The sequence below is a fragment of the Coturnix japonica genome, chromosome 4 (assembly GCF_001577835.2).
Source record: "Coturnix japonica isolate 7356 chromosome 4, Coturnix japonica 2.1, whole genome shotgun sequence".
In the NCBI taxonomy this organism is placed as follows: domain Eukaryota; kingdom Metazoa; phylum Chordata; class Aves; order Galliformes; family Phasianidae; genus Coturnix; species Coturnix japonica.
Window position 1 is genome coordinate 82,160,791 of NC_029519.1, and position 20,322 is coordinate 82,181,112.

Below are 20,322 nucleotides of genomic sequence, written 5' to 3' on the forward strand. Positions count from 1 at the left end.
CAACACACTGCAGACCCCTTTGAAGATACAGCATCCTGGATGCCCCTCCGGATAACCCAGAGGAGGTTGAGTTGTGATGGATCTCAGTGCAGGGCTTTACCCAGGGGCATGGGCATGGCTGAGCATGTTTGGGGGCATGAAGTTCCTTTCCTCCTCCAGCCCCCTAAATGTAGACCTGCTGTCCAACACAATCCTACCAAACTCAACACAGCACAACACAACCCAGCACAACCCAACACAACCCAACACAACCCAACACAACCCAACTCAACCCAACACAACTCAACCCAACTCAACTCAACCCAACTCAATCCAACTCAACCCAACTCAACTCAACCCAACTCAACCCAACCCAACTCAACCCAACACAACTCAACCTAACACAACCCAATGCAACTCAACCCAACACAACTCATCACAACTCAACACAAAGCAACCCAATCCAACCCAACTCAACCCAACACATATCACAGAATGCACTGGGCAGGTCATTTCAGCCCAGAGCAGAAGGAGCTGTGGAAAGCTGAGGAGTTGCCTTGGAATGGGTGTGTTGGGTGCTGGTGAACCTCAGCCACATCATAGGTGAGGAAACTGAGGCATGGACAGGTTACTGGCCGGACAGCAAAGCCAGGAGCAGAGCAAATATGGCAGAACTGAAGTCCTAATTGTTATTTTTGTTCTTCTAATGATTTCACGTGTCTCTGGGAGTAATAGATAATTACAACACTAATAAATATTGCTCTAAGGGAGCTGAGCCACTGCCCCAGAGTTAGGCATCCCCACAGCTCCCATCTGGGCAGCAGATTTGCTGCTGGGAGGAAGCTCTGCAGCTGGGATGAGCAGATCTCTGCCAGAACAGCTCGGCCCGTTATGGGCTCACCTCCCCTGATGTTGGTTATGTCAGCCTTGGTGAACAGCACATCTGCACTCCTCCTCTGCTCCAGTGTGTGTCCCAGCCAGGAGACCCCAGCCAAAGCAATGGGATGGATGGGTCACCCAGGGAGCTGAGGAAGCCATTTCCATGCTCATCACCTCCCCACGTCCCTCACCTCAGGCTCTTCCCAAGGAGGAATTTGCCCCTGGGTTATCCTTGGCTTATCCTGACCCTTCAGCCCACAGCAGAGGGCTACCCTGAGCGTGTCCCATGGCATGAGGGCTGTCCCCAGGCCTGGAGAACAAAGCCAAAGCACTGGGGACAGCTGGGCTGCAGCAGGAGCCATTGGCACCCGCTTCCACCAGTAGACACCCAACACCACGAGCCCTTCCAGCCGACGGTAACAGGATAAGCTGTAAAATATCAGCTTTGATTTTGGAACCGGCCAACACAGCAGATAACCAATCATTCCAAATAGTTTACAGATTCTGGTTGGGTTTTGTTTCTTTGATTGGGATGGCTTTGCTGACTTGAAACCTGATGAGTTTTTTGTGTTTCATACTACCGAGGCATCCCAAGTCACAGGGAGCCGTGGGGATTCAGCTCCTGTTGTGCCACGCTCTGTAAAAGCAATGGAAAAACAGAAAGGGAAGGATGGAAAACGGCCCCCAAACAGCCCCAAAACAGCTCTTGTTCCAGCACAGCTCTTAAGGCATCCATCCAAAGCAGGTCCAAAGCACGGAGCTGTGCAGACACCTCCCTCTGCCCACTGTTTCCATGGGACCCCCAGAGTGACCAGTGGGACAACCATGCTATGTCTGCTCGAGCATCAGTCCCACTGCAGAAAGGACATCTCTATTTCTGCAGACCTTTACATACATGGACACGTACAGTTTGTTAAAGCAATTAATCAAGCAAGTTAGAAATGAAGCAATACCTACTTGAGGCTCGGACCTAGAAGCTGGCGGGTTAATGAGCGCTGAGCTGGTCATGCCCTCCACAAGCTACAAATTAAAATGACTGGTTAGCAACAGGGTTAGAGAAACAAAGGTTAACAGATAAAAGCACATTGTAGAAGTGCTGTCTGTCCCAACGCAGGACAGCACCTCCTCCTATGAGCCAAGGGTCCACAACACAAAGGGTTGGGGTCCAGCTGGGCACGTGGTGGGGACTGGGTTAACACAGCGCTCACAGCTGTGCCCAAAGGGATGAGCTGATAGTTGGACTGGATGACCTTAGAGGTCTTCTCCAACCTCAGTGTTCCTATGATTCTGTGACCAGGCATGGCGGGGATGGGCTGGGGATGGGTTGGGGTTGAACTGGGTGCTCTTCATGGTCTTCTCCAACCTTAATGTTTCTAAGACTCTGTGAGCAGGCATGGCAGGGATGGGTTGGGGATGGGTTGGGGTTGGACTGGGTGCTCTTCATGTTCTTCTTCAATGGTTCCTTGACTCTGTGAACCCTGTGGTGGTTTTATCAAGAAGAAGAGAACTTCTGCAGGTGGACCTTGGGGTGGGACCTTAAGGAAGGACCTTGGCACCTTCCTGCTCTGCTTCCCACAAGGATGTCAGGAGCAAGGAGAGAACATGGAGGACAAGAAGAGACTGAGCAGGGCTGACCCACACCGTGCACGTGGGAAGGCCACCCGCTCTGCACACTCAGTCCTTGCACAACCAAACCATGTGTGCATCCTACAGAGGAGCAAAGCAGAAAGGCTGAGCCCGGATGATCCTGCTGCAGAAATACTGCTCTGGTGTGAGCAATGCTGCTCAGTGCAGTACTGCACACGGCTTTAAGCAGACCTGGGGCTGAACCTCTCCCTCCGCTCGGATGCGATGCACCACGCAGCCTCAGAGCGGAGAGGTTTTGCATCTGCTGGTTTTCTCTCTTTCAGACGGGGACAACACAGCGGCCCTTTGTTCCCATCCGCCAGCAGGGGGATGGAGGCCAAGCTGGGGAGGCCAGGGAGCAGCTCCAGAGCCACACACCGTGCACACCTGGGAACGGTCCCCATCCTCGTGAAACTGAGGGCTCCTTCAGCCCCCGACCCCCCCGTGGGTGTGGGACCACCAGCACAGCCATCACCCACCCTCCAACCACGGGACCAGTGGGGTCAGGGCCAGGATTTGGGGTCGGGGAGGGAGATGGTGGGAATTCTAGGTTGGTTTTCCAGGAACAAACTGCAGCCTCCTCCCCCGCTCCCAAACAAAGGGCAGAATTGAAAGGAAGAAAAGGAGGAGAATCCAGCTGGGGTCCCAGTGAGCCGCTCATGGCAGGGGGGCTGCTTTGGAAATGTTTGCTTTGGTAAAGCAGGCCCAAGCCTTGCACTGTGAACGTGCTGAAAAGGAGCACTTTGACCACCTCCCTCCTCTGCAGGGCTGGCCCAAGGCTCAGATGTTTTCAGTGGGCTCACAAGAGGCCCAAGGGCTCAAGGCACCTAATGGGGGGCCGGAGACTCCCTGCAGCCCTGTGCCATCCCATCCCAGGGGTCCCACTGCAAAAACACTGTGCCAGAAGTCCTCAGCTTTGCTGCTGTAGAGCCAACCCTCGAGCAGGAGGACACTGAAGGGCAAGCAGGGAACAAAATGCTCCTCAGTGATCCAAACAGGTTTGCAAAGGCAAAAAAAGAAAGGGCTCGTGGGGTCATACCCCAGTGCATGGCATGAAGATGGTTGGGTGTGCATTGAAATGAATGCGTCCCCGTATTCCTGGGTTTGGTGGGACCAGGGGGACCCACATGATGCCCACACCACTGCAGCCCCTCTGCTCCACACAGAGTGCTCCATCCTCTGCACCCACAGCATGGGAATGCCCTCCTGGCTGTCCCGCTGCACCCACAGCACACAAAGTGAGGAAGCACTGTGAGTGTCTCCATACCTGGGTGGGAAGGAGAGGCTCTTTGTCATCAATGTCAATGAGAACATCGTCCCTGGGTGTGAGGCTGACATCATCTGCAATGGCAGCAAGGACAAACATGAGCTCCAGCTGTTAGAGACCCCCAGAGACACCTCCTGGTTGAGGTCCAGGAGCAACCTCAGCCGTGCCCAAAGCCCCCACTCATGTTGGGCACAATGGCCATGACAAAGCCCAGCAGAGCCCCCCAGAGCTCCTCCCCACATACCTGCATGCTCCTGGGCACCGTCCGTCTCCTCCCCATAGGGGTCACAGTAGAACTCCTCCAGGGAGCGGATGGTGCACTGCCCCACCACGGGCCTGCGGCCGAACGGACGGTTGTCGATGATTTTGATGATGATGGGGGGACTGTAGAGGCTCTCGCTGGGCAGACGCTGTGGGGTCCCCCCAGAGGGGGAGAATTATCTTCACCATAGGGTGGGGTTTGATATGGGACCTCCAGATATCCCCGCCAGCCCCTCTAACTTATTAGAAGTTCTTTGAGCTGAAGGTGGTGAAGCACAGGAACTGACCATTCCAACTCAAACCACTCTATGGTTCTATGAAGATCCCTTCCAACCCAAAACCCTCTAATGGTCTATGAAGGTCCCTTCCAACCCAAACCACTCTATGGTTCTATGAAGGTCCCTTCCAACCCAAACCATTCTATGGTTCTATGAAGGTCCCTTCCAACCCAAACCATTCTATGGTTCTACGAAGATCCCTTCCAATCCAAACTATTCAATGGTTCTATGAAGGTCCCTTCCAACCCAAAACCCTTCCGTGATTCCCTCCAGCTCCCAGTGATTCTGTGGTTCTAATGACCGTCCAAGCCAGCTCTACCAGCCAACCCCACAAAGAGGTCCTCACCACTTCCATGAAGAGCACACAGACGTCGAAGTTGGGGTTCTTCTTGACGTTCTTGATGACACAGGACTGCACCAGCTGCCCCCCACACTCCACCAGCAGGCTGGGCGAGGTGACACTGGCCAGCTGGTAGCTCTTGAGGTTCCTCAGCCCCCAGGCCAGGATCTGCAGGGCAAGAGGAACAAGGAGACTGAGCCAAAGGCCTTGTTTGGGGTAAGCATCGTCCTGACGTGAGGCAGGTTTGCATTTTAAAAGCAAGGGTGGTCCCAGTCTGTGCTGTGCCCCAGGACTTGAGCATCCCATGGGGCACAACACCCCGGCCCCAGCTTGGTTGGAGCCCTCTCTCATCACCCCAGAAGTAGGAAGAATGCCAACTGCATGAACGGATAAATGGGAACCTGTTGGTCCATTGAGACAGATGCACCCAGTAGGAGTGGAAGGCACGTGGTTTACCCACGCAGGGCAAACCTAGAGCCAAATCTGCTGTTTTATAATGGTGTAGGGAGATCTCTGCTTGGTGTCTCATGACCAGTTCCCAGCCCTGTGCCCACAGAGCTGCCCCGCAACCCATTTCAGTGTCACCCCCCAGTAGGGATTCCCATTAAAGATACCACCCGACCCATGCCACCCTCTTGCTGGCTGCCCCACGTGCTCCCTGCCACTCACCTCAATGGCCGTGCGCTGCAGGACCGGTTTGATCCCTTGGGGGACCATGAAGATGTTGGGTTCCCGTTGAGGTGGTGGGTAGGGCAGGTCGGAGTCCTCAGACTGAAAACCAAAGAGTCAGAGCCTCAGGTTGGGCCACCATCCCCATCACCCTCCCGTGATGGTCCCTCAGAGCCCCCATTGTCTGCTAAAGTCATCCCCATCCTGATAGAGGAGGAAGAGGAGTCAAAAGCACAGCTATCCAGTTACTGGGAGGGATGGAGAGCAGGGATGGAGCAGCAGCAGCAGGGATGGAGCAGCACAGTGCAGTACCTTGAGCAGGGCAGGGATGCTGTGACGAGCCCCCCAAGTACCACCAGCGTATCATGGTGGGACTCAACAGCATCACCATGGAGGTGCAACCACCAGAGGTCAATGCCATGGCCATGCACCAGTAATTCAAGCCCTGGGGTACCCCCTGCCTGCAGGACTGGGCTCAGATAGAACCCTCTGTGCAGGCTGTGGTGGAAGGATGAACCCACCACTCTGCCAGCAGGTGAGGGCTTCAAAGTTTGCCCCCATAGAGCAGGGAGGGGCAGCCAGAGTTCATTGATGGCCAACAGAGGTTGGGCTCTGTGTCCTTCCATCAGGAAGGAGAATGATGGGTCACCCGGCTCATTCATTACTGCAAAGGGCACCTTGGACTCGAGGTGGCAATGGGGTTGGGGTCAGTCCTTCAGATGCAGCCCTGGTGGGGTCAGTCTGATGGGGACCTTGTGGGGCAGGAGGGCCAGGCCATGCAGGACCCTCTGTGGGGTTTCCAGGCCGAGGTAGAGGAAGGGAGGGGAGGAAGAGTTTGAGCACAAAGGTACCCATGGGAGGAGCCCCTCGTAGAACAAGGCAGGGGCACAGAGCTGCAGTGCCCCGTCCACACACAGCAGCAGCAAGGAATGGAGGAGAAAAAGCAAAGAGATGATGGTTACTTGGGCACGCTTCCTTCATTGCACGCTCATCCCAGCAATGCTGACCACCACCTTTGTGCCATTGGGAGCCCCCCTCGGAGCCCACCTCCCTCCTGCAGCCCAGCAGAATGGATTTGGGAAGCGGCTGCCCCTGTGATGATGATGAGATGGGATGGACTCACCTCATCCAGAGCAGAGGACAGTTCGTTCTGCATGGGGAACAGAAGGAGGTTAGGAAATGAGAGCAGCTCTCACCCACCAGCCCATCCTAATGCTTTTAAGCCAAAGAGAAAAGGATGCGCTCCATTCTCCTGCCCGGTTTAGGGGGAGGGCATTACCTCGAAGCCAGGGATGTGGTGGATGGCCGGCTGGGGAGGAAACAAACACGTTTTCCATTTGGGTTCCCAGGGTCTTCAAACAGCAGAACCCCCGCCCATCCCCCCCCAGCCCCAACACTGTGCTCCCAAACCTCCAGGTGAGGGCAGGGCTCTGCCTGCAGCAGGGAGCACTGCAGCATCCCCAGCCAAGGGCTCAACCCCGGCTCCTGCAGGTCCTGCAAGGGGCATCAGCTCCCATATCCCACCAATAGCTACAGACCACGTGGAGGCAGCCAGCAACAGCACAGCCAACGTTAGCATCCCTGGGGGGCACAGCCCCCGTCCCCAGAGCAGCTCCAATCTGCACAGAAGGGCTGGGACCCAGAGCATCCCCCATGGCTGCAGCATGCAGGCAATGCGGGGCTCATGTAGGAGCAGCAGCTGGACCTGCATCCCTACAGCAGGAGGATGCAGAAGCAACAGGATATGTATTCATGCAGCAGGAGGAGCGCTGGGACCCGCATCCCTGCAGGAGGAGCAGTGGGACATGCATCCCTGCAAGAGGAGCAGCAGAACCTACAGTGGTGCAGGAGGAGCAGCGGGATCTGCATCCATGCAGCAGGAGCAGCAGGACATGCATCCCTGCAGGACGAGCAGATAGAACTACATTGGTGTAGGATGAGCAGCAGGATCTGCATCCCTGCAGGACCAGCAGCAGGACATGCATCCCTGCAGGAGGAGAGGATGGACATGCATTGGTGCAGGAGGAGCAGCGGGATCTGCATCCACGCAGCAGGAGCAGCAGCATCTGCATCCATGCAGCAGGAGGAGCAGCAGGACATGCATCCCTGCAGGAGGAGGGGAGGGACATGCATTGGTGCAGGAGGAGCAGGAGCAGAGCTCTCACCTTTTCCCTCTGGATGAGCTCGAAGGCCGCCAGCAGCTCCCCCACGTTCCTGCCTCCTTTGAGCACGGGATGCCACGAGAGCCGCGGTGAGCGCTGCAGGCTGGGCCGGCACACGCAGCGCCCCATGAACTCATCAGCGCCCTGCGGGCACAGGGCTGTCAGTGCTCCCCATCCCCAGCACACACACACACTTATGTGCCTTTAACCTAAAGAGGGGGGGAGGTTCCTCTGCCACGTCCCACAGCAGGAGCTCAGAGTGGGATACGGAGCGGCACCAAGTGGGAAGGGATGATCCATAGGGATCATTGAGATCCATAGGGCTTATATGGGGGGTTATGGGCACAGGGCTGCCCGTGGAGGAACTAAGGGGGCAGGGTCAGTGGGCACCATGGGGTGGGTTGGAGTTGGAGCTGGGGATCTTGGTGGTCTTTTCTGGATGGTTCTGTGATTGGAGTTATGGGCACAGGGCTGCCCATGGAGGCAGAGATGTGGCACTAAGGGGGCAGGATCAATGGGCACCATGGGCTGGGGTTGGACCTGGACATCTTGGTGGTCTTTCCTGGATGGTTCTGTGATTGGGTCCAACCCCGGAGCTGTATCAGCAGCTGGTCTAGGGAGGGTTGGGGTTATCCCCCCCATCCAGAATGCTGTGAGCACTCACGTAGGTGTCGTGGTCGTAGATCTCCACCACGATGCTGGGAGGGCAGTCGGACACGTTCTTGGGGTCCCCGAAGATCTCTATCTCATAGAATATGAGCGTCTGGTCCCAGGTGGGGTTCAGGGTGTTCTTGATCACCACTGTCTTCTGGCTTTGGTGGAGGAAGGAAACGATGGCATAGGGGTCTGCAAGGGGACATGGAAGGCCAAGGGTGAATCCCAGCCAACTCGGCAGGGGAAGGCAACTCAGAGCCACGTGGGGCCCAATCTCCATGAGGAACCACGATATAAGGACGCCATAGGGGATGATATAGGGAATGATATATGGATGCCATGGGAGATGCCATCCTGAACCATCCCCAATCTCCATGAGGAACCAGCCCTGACATCCATGAGGAACCACCTCTAAACTCCATGAAGAACCAGTCCAATCATCTCCATGAGGAACCACGATATAAGGACACCATAGGGGATGACATAGGGAATGATATACAGATGCCATGGGAGATGCCATCCTGAACCATCCCCAGTCTCCATGAGGAACCACTCCAATCATCTCCATGAGGAACCGTGATATAAGGACACCATAGGGGATGCTATAGGGAATGATATACAGATGCCATGGGTGATGATATAGAGGATGATATAGAGGACACTATGGAGGATGCTATGGGGACGTTGGTGGGGTGGTATTGGGGTTGCAGTGGTGCTACAGAGATGAAGCAGGGATAATATGGGGGATATAGGGGCGCAGTGGGGATGATGTAGGGGATGCTGTGAGGATGCTATAGGAAAGCAGTACAGGGATGTTATGGGGTTGGTAGGGGAATGCAGGGAGGATACTATAGGTAATGCTGCGGGGGTGCTATAGGGATGACATGGGGATGCAGTGAGGATGCTATAGGGGATGCTGTGGGGATGATATAAGTAAGCGGTAGGAAAGCTATAGGGAACGCTGCAGGGATGCTATAGGGAACGCTGCAGGGATCCTATAGGAGATGGAGGGATCCTATAGGGAGATATGGGGATCCTATAGGGATGACACAGGAATGCAGCAGGGATAGTATAGGGGTGTTGTGGGAACAGGCTACAGGGATGGTATGGGGGTTCTGTGGGGTGCTATAGGGAATGCTGCAGGGATGCCATAGGGGATGCTGTGGGGACGACATAGAGATACAGGGAGGATGCTATAGGGGGTGCAACAGGGATGCTACAAGGGATGCCATGGGGATGACATAGGGATGCAGGAAGGATGCTATAGGGGATGCAGCAGGGATGGTATGGGAATGGTACGAGGATGCTACAGGGATGGGGGTCCTGTGGGCAATGCTGTAGAAATGCTATAGGGGATGCCATAGGGGATGCTGCAGGGGTCCCCACTTTGCTGCCAGCAGGTCCCCCTCCCCACAGCCGCACTCCTGTCCCATGGGGGCTCACCCGAGAAGCTGTCCTTGTCCATGGCAGCCAGGTCCCGTGCCTGATACATGTAGCAGCGCAGGTGGTAGCGGTTCCCATCTGGAATGGATTCAGAAATGGGTGAGAGGAGCACCCAGGGTGACCCCATCCGTGACCAATGGTACCCAGTGATGCCCCATGGCACACAATGGCGCCCCATGGCACCCAATGGCACCCCACAGCACCAATGGTGCCCAATGGCACCCAATGGCACCCAATGGCACCCAATGGCACCCAATAGCACCCAATGGTACCCAATGGAACCCAATGGCACCCAATGGCACCCAATGGCACCCTATGGCACCCTATGGCACCCAATGGCACCCTATGGCACCCCATGGCACCCTATGGCACCCTATGGCACCCTATGGTGCCCAGGGAGGATACAGGGTGATGCCTGGCCATGGGGTGCCCCCATTGAATCTCATCCTCCCCCCACTGCGACTCACAGTCGAAGATGCAGGAGATGGTGGGTCTGTTGACGCCGAAGCTCAGCGTGGAGACGGATTTGCCATCGTCACTTTTATCATCCGTCACCCCTCCCTGCAAGAGAGAGCAGCACGTGTGGGGCTGCACACCATGAGGCAGCCCAGGGGACATGGGGACCATCACCTCCTGGCACCATGGGGTGAGCTGAGCATCCTCTGCCCATAAACCATTCCCTTTGGGAGGGGAGGGTGTGGGAACCCATTGGGTCCACCCCACACGGAGCAACTCAGACCACCCCGTTCAGCCCAGATTTCCCAAAGCCAATGTAATGCCCTCAGGTTGGTGATACCAGCTGGCCCCAGTGCTGTGGGGTTGGGACCTACCAGGGCCCCCTCCAAGGCGAACACAGCAGCCGCCCCGGTGCGCTCCAGCGGCTCCATGCGGCGTCTCCATCGGCGGCGGCGGAAAGCATCGGTGCGACGCGGCCGTAGGTGGAAGCGCCAGCCCAGCAGCGAGGCGTATTCCCAGCCCTCCCCATCCTGCTCCTCCTGCTTGTGCTGTGGGGCAGAGCAATGGGGGGTTGGAATGGGATGAGCACTGTGGGCCTTTGCAACCCAGGCCATGCTGTGATCCTACGATTCATTGGCACAGCTGCCCATGGGGGTGGTGGGGTGACCATCATTGGAGGTGTCCTGGGATCACGGGGCTGTGGGATGAGGGCTGTGCTCAGTGGGTTGGGGTTGGTGACCCTATAGGTCTTCAACCTGTATGGCTGTGTGATTGTGTGAGCTCCTCGCCAGGTGAACAGCCCCAAAACCAAGAGGGGATTTTTCTGTCGGCCCTCAGCCCAGCACCCTTTGGGAAACGGGGTCCCCAAACATTTCCATCCCAAACATTATAGAAGAAGAATGAGGTAAACCATTCCCAGGCCCCTCACTGCGGGGAGGCTTTAACAGTCCAATGGCACCACCTAGAGGGGAGCAGGGCTGGGACAGGGCACAGAGCCCAGGTAACCCACACAGCTCTGCCCCATTGACTCCCACCCCACAACCACCAACACCCAGAGATGCCACCACCCCAAGGAGACACTGACCCCACAGAGGAAACCACAGAGCTTCCCTGCTTCAGGCCCCCAATGAGCGACCCCCAGCATGTCCCGCAGTGTGAGGATGCAGCCCTGAGCTGCTCCCGGCCCCGTTGCCCCCCTCTCACCCCACCTTCCTGACGGCCTCCTTCTGTGCCAGGTCCCTGCTGCGCAGTCGCACCCAGCGCCGGCGCCGGTTGGTGTGGTACATCTTCTCCGCCGGCACCCAGGCCTTGGGCCGGCGGTCCGGGGGGATGGTGATGCCGTATTCCCAGCCTGGGGGACAGGGAGACAGCACGATGAGGGTGGGAGAAGGACCCTCAACTCGCCTCCCACCCCTCCTCACATCCATCAGAAGGGGGCTGGGTGAGTTTTAAGGTCTCTTCCAACCCCAATCCACGTCATCCTGTGCTTCCATGATCTTTAAGAACCCTTCCAACCCAACCCAAGCCATTCCCTATGCTTCATGGTCTTTGAAGGCCCTTCAACCCAACCCAATCCAGCTGTTCCAAGGCTCTATGATCTTTAAGGACCCTTCCAACCCAACCAACTCCTGGTTCTATGATCTTTAAGGACCTTTCCAACCCAACCAACCATCCTATGATTCTATGATCTTTTAAGGACCCTTCCAACACCCCAAGCCATCCTATGGCTTCGTATTGATCTTAAGGACCCTTCCAACCAACCCAAGCCATCCTATGCTTCTATGATCTTTAAGGACCCTTCCAACCCAAACCCAAGCCATCCTCTGGTTCTATGCTCTTTAAGGACCCTTCCAACCCCAAGCTGGCACAGTCATAGGGGGACACCTCTATCCCCAGATGGGAGCATGGAAAGAAACCCCCTGTGGGCAGAGCTCAGAGGCTGAAGCGACACAGACACCTGGATCTGCCCCCTCCTACCTTTCTCATCCACAGCTCTGTTGAGGTCGGTGTCCCACTCCACGTCTTCCCATTTCCAGCCCGGCGGACACTCGATCTCATCCTTGGGCAGAACCTTCTCCCCATTCTGTGGGACACCACGAGGAACAACGTCCACCCATCGCCCCCCTCCCCCCAGTACAGCCCCCCGGGGACCCACTCAGCCCTTACCACATCGGTGTAAGCATCAGCCATGTGGATCCACTGCCCGCCCGGCAGCCGCACCTGGTTCTCAAACACCTCCTCCACGAAGCTGAGGTGCCCCGCGTCCGCCTCGTGCAGCATCCTGCACCCAGCAGGGGTGGCCATCAAGGACCCCGAGCACCCAGACCCCCTGCACCAAGCCCAGCTCCCCAACCTGGGGCCTGGTTGTCACCCAGCACCAATCCAACACGCTGCCCATCAACATCATTGCACACCAGGGATGCTCAGAGCATCCTCACCCCACAACCCCCACTGGGCAGTCTGGTGTCCTCACCCCCAGCTCCACATTCTGGGGCTCCCACCCAACACTTGGGGCTTTCAATAACGACATCACTCACGTCTTCTCTGGGCAGATGAACCAATCCCCAGCCCAGGTCCAGCCTGTGGAGGGTCGGAAGCTGTCCTTGGGGAGCTTGATCTTGCCGGTGACATCGGAGTATTTGGGGTAAGTCAGGCCGGTGGTGCCCCAGTTCCCCACCAGCGCCAGCTTGGTCTGGTTCTCGTACTGAGACCCCAAAAGAGATTTGGTGTTAGCAGTGGGTTGAGAGTGGCGGGGCAGATCCTGGGGTACAAGGGGGCTGTGGGCAAAATGGTCTAAAGAGTGGCAGCCCTGCCCATGGTGGGGGGCTTGGAGCTGGATGGGCTTTAAGGGCCCTTCCAACCCAAACCACCCTATAGTTCTAAGAAGCACTTGAAGGACATGAAGGTGTGATGCTCAGGGCTATGGTTTCGTGGCAGACTTGGCAGTGCTGGGTCAGCTGCTGGCCCTGCTGACCTCAGGGGGCTTTTCCAACCTCTAAAGGACTCTGTGACACTATGAACCCACAACCACACTGAGCAGAGCCAGCCCCCAGCAGCCCCCAGCCCCAAGCAGGCACCCCCAGCTCCCACCCCTAACAGAAGGGAGGAGGATGGATGGGAACCTGGATCCCCCTTCTCCACTTCAGTGGTGGAATCAGCTCTTCTGGAGGCCAGAAGGGGCCACCAGGAGCCCCACAGCACCCACACCCTGACCAGGGCCAACCCCACATCCTGCCCCTCCAAGAGGACGCAGGTTGGAGGGATCCTGCCAGATGCTCACGGTTTCAGCAAAGACAGAGAGCTTCCCCTCGGCAAATTGGTTGAACTCCTTCTCATCTACAGAGAGCCCAAACCAGAGCTGGACGCGGATCTGGGCTGGGATTCGTGGCCCCATCGCCTCCTCCTGGGGGTACTGCAGAAAGAGGCACACAGAGAACAGGGCAGCGGTGGTGGTGCACCCTGGGGGGCACCAGGACCGAGGTCTGTGCACACAGAATGGCCACGTACCTTCAGGAAGATGGTCTGCAGCTTCCCACAGTTCCTACCACAGCATCCAGGGCCGCCGCGGGAATAGAGCACCTGATGGGCCGGCACGCGGGCGTAGGCAACGCGCTTCTCACCCCGCAGCATCCAGATCACCACGTCTGGGAGGCTGTTCTGGGGCTGTGAGGGTGCAGGTGTTATGGGCCACCCGACCCCATGGATTCCAGGCCCCACCGCCAGCCCCAGCCTGTAGGGCTGAGCGCCCTGGTCCCGCATCCCACCCAGGTCACAGCTACACATTTAGATCCCCCAACCCCGATTCTGCATGAGAAGCCCCACTGCCAAGAGCTCCGTGGGCCAACAGGACCAGGAGGCAGAACCCAGTGTGGTGAGGTGCTGGATAACCTGTGGCTGCAATTTGGTAATGACTGTGGTAGGAGGTGGATGAATTATGGCAGCAAGTTGGATCGGACAGTCTCTAGAGGACCCTTCCAACCCAAAGGACTCTAAGCTGGATCAGACGGTCTCTGGAGGACCCTTCCAACCCAAAAGACTCTACAATGATCCCCCAAACGACACTTATTGTCTCTTGTCTCTCCCATATGCATAAAGCACAGTATGTGTTGTGGGTGTCGTTCTGTTATGTCTGGAATTTAATGACTGCATGCCTCTCAACCCACTGTGTTTTCTCTCCCTTTCAGCACCAAGGCAAAACAGGCCTCTAAAAGACCATCACAGAATCAGACCTTCTGCCTTGACCGACAGCTCTTTGGTGAAGCTTCAGACCGACCCCATCGGCCTCTCTACATCGAGTGCCACGGCCCCATTGAGCCCCACTGCTCGGTACCTCCTCAGCCATGGCACGCAGCCGGCACAGCCAGTCCTCTGCCTGCTCCAGCACGGCCTGCAGGCTCAGCTCCTCGTGCTTCAGCCTCAGAGCCACCTGCACCACCTGCTCCAGGTTGGTGCTGCGAAAACGGAACAGGTTCTGGTCCAGGTGGGTGCTGGCCGCCTTCCCCAGCACATCAGGCAGCGGAACACTGTGGGGTGTGAGCAGCAATCCTCAGCTTCACCCCCTCCCACAATCCACAACCACGGGCGGCTGGAAGGGACCTCTGGAGAGCCCCCAGTCCAAGCCCCCTAACGCAGGTTCTGTTGGTCAACCACTGGTCAACTGTTGGTCAACTACTGGTCAACCACTGGTCAACCTGTAGTCAACTACTTGTCAGCTTTCTGCCAACCACTGGTCAACTGTTGGTCAACTACTGGTCAATCATCGGTCAACTATTGGTCAACTACTGGTCAACTACTGGTCAACTACCGGTCAATCATCAGTCAACTACTGGTCAACTTTCTGCCAACCAATGGCCAACTGTTGGTCAACTACTGGTCAATCATCAGTCAACTACTGGTCAACTTTCTGCCAACCAATGGCCAACTGTTGGTCAACTACTGGTCAGTCATCAGTCAACTACTGGTCAACTACGGGTCAATCATTAGTCAACCACTGGTAAGTCGTTAGTCAACGACTGGTCAACTTTTTGCCAACCACTGGTCAACTGTTGGTCAACTACTGGTCAACCATTGGTCAACCATTGGTCAACTGTTGGTCAACCGTTGGTCAACCATTGGTCAACCATTGGTCAACCACTGGTCAACTATTGGTCAACCATTGGTCAACCACTGGTCAACTACTGGTCAGTTGTTAGTCAAGTACTGGTCAATTATTTGCCAACCATCTGTCAACCGTTGGTCAACTGCTGGTCAACCATTCACTGGTCAACCATTGGCCAACTGCTGGTCAACCATTGGTCAACTGCTGGTCAACCATTGGTTAACTGCTGGTCAACCATTTCCCACCAGGTCACCCAGGCCATGCACATCACCAACTGATTCAAGCTGTTGGATGAAGGAAGGTTTCAGAATTCCCAGCCCAAACCATTCCATGGTTCCATGGATATCTTTATATCTTTAAGGATATCTCCAACTCAAACTCAAGCCATCCCATGGCTCTATGATCTTTAAGGACCTTTCCAATCCAAGACACTCGTTACGAGGGAGCTACCTGAGCCAGGTGCACGTAGTGCTTGGGGCACCCAGCCCTTCTCCTGTCCAGGAAGGAGCACTCTGACATCTCCTTGTGAGAAGGTCTGGAGGACACTTAAGCCTTTCCACCAGGACAGGGAAGCACTGGGGGCAGAAGAGCTGTCCCACTGCCCCAAAATCCAGCCCAAGCTCCTTCTGAGTGAGCCCCATGTGTCCCACAATGAGCCCCACATCCCAAACAGGGACCACAAAGAGGTCAAGCCGCACAGGGCTGCTCTTTAGTAGAACCATAGCGTCTATAAGGTTGGAAAAGACCTCCAGCATCATCAAGTCCAACTGTGTGTGTGGCAAAACACATCTCCTTTACGATACTCAAAAGCAAAGAGGGGTGCTGTGAGTACAGACATGGCCAGGTGAGAGCATCCTCCTGGAGCTCTGCACAGCGGGATGGAGGCTCAAAAGGAGGCACCACCTCCCCACCATTAAGGCCAGGGGATACATGGGGCCAGATCTGCCCCATGGTGGGACACACATCCATGTCACCCAACCCAACACCTCTGCCCCCGGCACAAAAGAAACTCAGCACCCTGCATGGACACACATAAAGCATGTGGAGGAAAGAAAAGGAGCGAGAAGTCATTCCTTTCCAAGACAAACAAGGACTCCTGCATCAAATCACCCTGAGAAGCAATAGAGTGCCAGCAATACCTGCAGTCTGCAATGATGTCGTCCAGCAGCTGGCTGCCCAGGGTCTCCAGCTCCCCTGGTGCACTGTTGGCCTTGAGCGCGACGTGGATCCGCTCCAGGTTGGCTTCCTGCACAACAAGGGGGTCAGAGCCACATCCCACCTCCCCAGCTCAGAACCTCCCAGCTGCTCCTACTGAGCCCAGCTCTGCCCTGTGGGCTCCTCTTGGAGCTCCCATAGCCTGGCAAGAAACCCCACAGCCATCGCTCTGAAGGGGCAGGAAGCAATGCTTCCCCCGCTGCTTCCACACTTGGGTAAAGCATCCTGCTGTCACCCCACAGGATGAGGGTGGTCCCCCCATTTCCCACCCAGCACCGTGCCAGATGGAAGCCATGAAGGAGAGGAAGCAGCCCAGTTTTGGGGGTGCACGGAGGAGTCATCGCCACCTCCCCAACACCTCAAACATAACACCTGGCTCACCCCCAAACAACACAACCAACCCCACTGGAGATGGGCTCCCTCCCCCCGGCCCCCATGCACAACACAGAGAGATGCATGGGGCACTGGGGCACTCACCAGCCTGTCCGCCGCGTGCTGCAGGAGGTTCTGAGCGTCGGTTCGGTAGCTGATGTCTTCCCAGTAGGAGGACAGCACCACCACGGGCTTCACGTTGCCCCAGGGCAGGTAGTAATACTGGCAACCTGGAGGGCACAGCGTTGGGTGAGCTCGGGGCGCCAGGATGGCAGCAGGAACCACCTGGCTGGGGCAGGAGCTCTCCCATGAGAAGAAAGGAGCGTTGTTAGGGCCAAGGGGCTCCACAGGAATGCTTAATTCCCGGCTGCCTCCCTCCTTTCCAGTCACATCTTCCCAAGTATGATGGTGCCTTTGCACGTTGGTTGGGGTTCCAAAGGCCTCCAGTTAGACTTGAAGACTTTCAGTTGGGTTTTGAGGGGCTCCAGTTGGGTTTTGAAGGTCTCCAGTTGGGTTTTGAAGGCCCCCCGTTGGGTTCTGAAGGCCCCTACTTGGATTTTGAGGGCCTCCAATTGAGATTTGAAGATCTCCAGTTGGGTTTTAAAGGCCGCCAGTTGGGTTGAGGAAGCCCCCCCCCCGTTGGGTTTTGAAGATATCCAATTGAGATTTGAAGGTCCCCATTGGGTTCCAAAGGCCTCCCCGTCAGGTTCTGATGAGCCCAGTTTTGTTTCCAGTTGGGTATGAAGACCCCCAGTTGGGTTTTGAAGGTCCCCAGTTGGGTTGAGGAAGTCCCCCCTGTTGGGCTTTGAAGACATCCAATTGAGATATGAACGTCTCCATTGGGTTCCAAAGGTCTCCTGTTGGGTTCTGATGAGCCAAGTTTTGTTTCCAGTTGGGTATGAAGACCCCCAGTTGGGTTTTGAAGGCCCCCAGTTGGGTTTTGAAGGCCCCCCGTTGGGTTTTGAGGGGTTTTGAAGGCCTTCAAGGACAGAGACCCCACAGCCGCCCCCCACCACCACACAGACAGACCCTCAGTGCTGCTCACCATCGAACACGGCCCGGCTGTACTGCGTGGTGGAGGCCAAGGGCAAGCAGGTGTTGTCAAACTTGTTGCCGTAGTTGCCAATGCTGACCTCAAACTGGATGGCATCGTCCACGTCCTGCAGCATGGTGGCTGAGTAGAAGGCAGCAAAGAGGGAGTATTTCCTCCGCCGCAGGTACTTCTGCAATAGGCACAGGGATGGGGAGGAGATGCCACCGCTCACACAGGGCAGGGTGGATAAAGGCTGGGATGATTTTATGGCCTCAAGTTGCGCCAGGGCAAGTTTAGGTTGGATATTAGGAAGAACTTCTTCACAGAAAGGGTAGTTAGCGGTGACCTGGAATAGGCTGGAACACGGGAGGTGGTCTGAATGCCATCCCCTGTTGTTTTTAAGAGCTGTTTGGGATGTGGTGCTCAAGGGATATGATTTAGTGGAGGTTTTTTTAGAGTTAGTGCTTACTACGGGTATAAGTGGTGCTATGGTTATAGGGTACTATGGTTATAGGGTACTATGGTATAGGGTACTATGGTTATAGGGTTACTCAATGGGGTAGCAGCGGGTGCCTATGGGTACAAGGGGTACTACTGGGTACAGGGTAATCTGGGTATAGGATTACTATGGGGTATAAAGGGTACTATGGCTATAGGGTACTATGGTTATAGGGTACTATGGTTATAGGGTACTATGGTTATAGGGTACTATGGTTATAGGGTACTATGGGTATAGGGTACTATGGGTATAGGGTACTATGGGTATAGGATACTATGGGTATAGGGTACTATGGGTATAGGGTACTATGGTTATAGGGTTCTATGGCTATAGGGTTCTATGGCTATAGGGTTCTATGGCTATAGGGTACTATGGTTATAGGGTACTATGGGTTATAGGTACTATGGTTTATAGGGTTCTGGTTAGGCTGCGGTTGGACTTGATGATCTTCAAGGTCTTTTCCAACCTGGGTAATTCTATGATTCTATGACTCTATGAAGACACAGCGGGAGATGCCCTCCAGGAGACCATTCCCCTTCCAGCACCAACACCGGAGCACAGCAGCCCCGTTACCTCCACCCGCAGGACGTCATCCGCACTGATGTCCTCCACCTTCAGCTCCCCGTGCTCCGCCAGCTTGGTCTCCAGCTCCAGCAGCACGCGGCCGCGGTACGCGACGCCCTCACCCTTGGGGTAGAGCAGGACAGGGTGAGCAGCCAGCCCCACATCCTTCCAATCCGCCTCCGCTCCCATTGGTTTCCAAGGGCAGAGCAGGAGCGCGACGTCGGTGCCGGGAGGAGGTTGGTTAAAGCCAGCGGGGACAGAGAGCGCGGCGTGGGCTCCTGCTAACAAAGCCAGGCCGGGTTAGCAGCAGCAGCAGCAGCAGGAAGGAAGGAAGGAAGGAAGGAAGGAAGGTTAATTTATTTTGGGCCATGCCGGGAAGAAGCTGAGTTCACCTTTCCTAAGTTGAGCGCCTCGTACGGATCGGGGAAGCCGGTGAACTCGCGGGGGCTGCCGTACAGGTTGACGTAGCAGGGGCCGAAGGTCGGCAGGAAGCCCAGCCCGTCGTCCACTGCAGGGCACGGGGAGGGGGACGTCAGGGATGTGTGGGCACAGAGCCACGTCCCTGCAAACACCGGCTGCCAGAACAGGGGGAGGCGCTGGGAGCTGTGCAGAGCAGCCCCGGGTTTGGAGCTGCATGGATATGGGGCTGCCCTGCGCCATAAGGCAGAGTGAGCCATGAGCAATGCTCCTTAATGGACACTGCAGGCAGATGAGCAGCGAAGAGCCAGAGCTGTGTGCATTGAGCTGCCGGCACTACAACAGACCCCGACTGCTCTGTGTGCACCACATCGTCACCCTGAGACCACCAGCAGCACCGCTGCCCAATGGGGACACCCCAAAGGCAGCGGGGGGTGATGGAGCACAGCCCTTCCCCGGGCACCACGCACCCTAAAGGAAAGAAGTTACCCGAGGTCCCCCAGACCAAGAGGCTCTAAAGGGACGTACAGTCCGAGGCCTTCAGAGGCTTCGCGAGAGCAGGAAACGCATCTGGAGCATAAAGAGATGGAGAGAGGTGAGGAGGAGGAGGAGCAGGGAAGGCTGAGGGACAGGAGGAGGCGATGGGAAAAGCAGAGAATCATAGAATCATAGAATCATAGAATCTTAGAATCATAGAATTACCCAGGTTGGAAAAGACCTTGAAGATCATCAAGTCCAACCGCAGCCTAACCAGTACCCCAATTCTAAAAACCCTCCACTAAATCATATCCCTAAGTCTATATGATTCTATGATTCTATGGCCATGGCAGGAATGAAGGTCTGCAGGACCACGAGGCAGGAGGGGGATGGGGATGGATGGAGTCACCACTGTGGGGTGTGGGGAACCACCATGCAAGGGGGGAGGAGAGACCTCATAGGACTTACAGAGCATGCAGGACAGGTGGGAACACTACCAGGGCATGGGCAGAGCTGCCATGCAGGGCGGATGGGGGCACCACCATAGAGAACAGATGGAGCCACCACCAGCACAGGAATCCTATACAGCCATGTAGGATAATCAATGAGAGCCAACAGCACAGGAATCCTATA

The 20,322-nt window shown here is 56.1% G+C and overlaps 1 protein-coding gene across 1 annotated transcript in view; it reads right to left on the reverse strand.

Annotated features, from left to right (window-relative positions):
- DYSF (dysferlin) overlaps positions 1-20,322 on the reverse strand; it is a 51,436-nt gene that overhangs the window by 23,087 nt on the left and 8,027 nt on the right. The window contains exons 15-38 of the mRNA XM_032444443.1: positions 19,188-19,303; positions 18,805-18,918; positions 17,745-17,922; positions 16,805-16,929; positions 16,252-16,358; positions 14,345-14,537; positions 13,522-13,677; positions 13,295-13,426; positions 12,552-12,718; positions 12,181-12,295; positions 11,992-12,097; positions 11,223-11,365; positions 10,389-10,562; positions 10,026-10,119; positions 9,559-9,636; positions 8,126-8,307; positions 7,465-7,605; positions 6,579-6,608; positions 6,423-6,449; positions 5,300-5,401; positions 4,637-4,798; positions 3,996-4,161; positions 3,752-3,825; positions 1,816-1,878 (exon numbers count right to left, since the gene is read on the reverse strand). Of these exons, the coding sequence (XP_032300334.1) occupies positions 1,816-1,878; positions 3,752-3,825; positions 3,996-4,161; positions 4,637-4,798; positions 5,300-5,401; positions 6,423-6,449; positions 6,579-6,608; positions 7,465-7,605; positions 8,126-8,307; positions 9,559-9,636; positions 10,026-10,119; positions 10,389-10,562; positions 11,223-11,365; positions 11,992-12,097; positions 12,181-12,295; positions 12,552-12,718; positions 13,295-13,426; positions 13,522-13,677; positions 14,345-14,537; positions 16,252-16,358; positions 16,805-16,929; positions 17,745-17,922; positions 18,805-18,918; positions 19,188-19,303 (2,945 nt within the window). The remainder of the gene's footprint in view (positions 1-1,815; positions 1,879-3,751; positions 3,826-3,995; positions 4,162-4,636; positions 4,799-5,299; positions 5,402-6,422; positions 6,450-6,578; positions 6,609-7,464; positions 7,606-8,125; positions 8,308-9,558; positions 9,637-10,025; positions 10,120-10,388; positions 10,563-11,222; positions 11,366-11,991; positions 12,098-12,180; positions 12,296-12,551; positions 12,719-13,294; positions 13,427-13,521; positions 13,678-14,344; positions 14,538-16,251; positions 16,359-16,804; positions 16,930-17,744; positions 17,923-18,804; positions 18,919-19,187; positions 19,304-20,322) is intronic.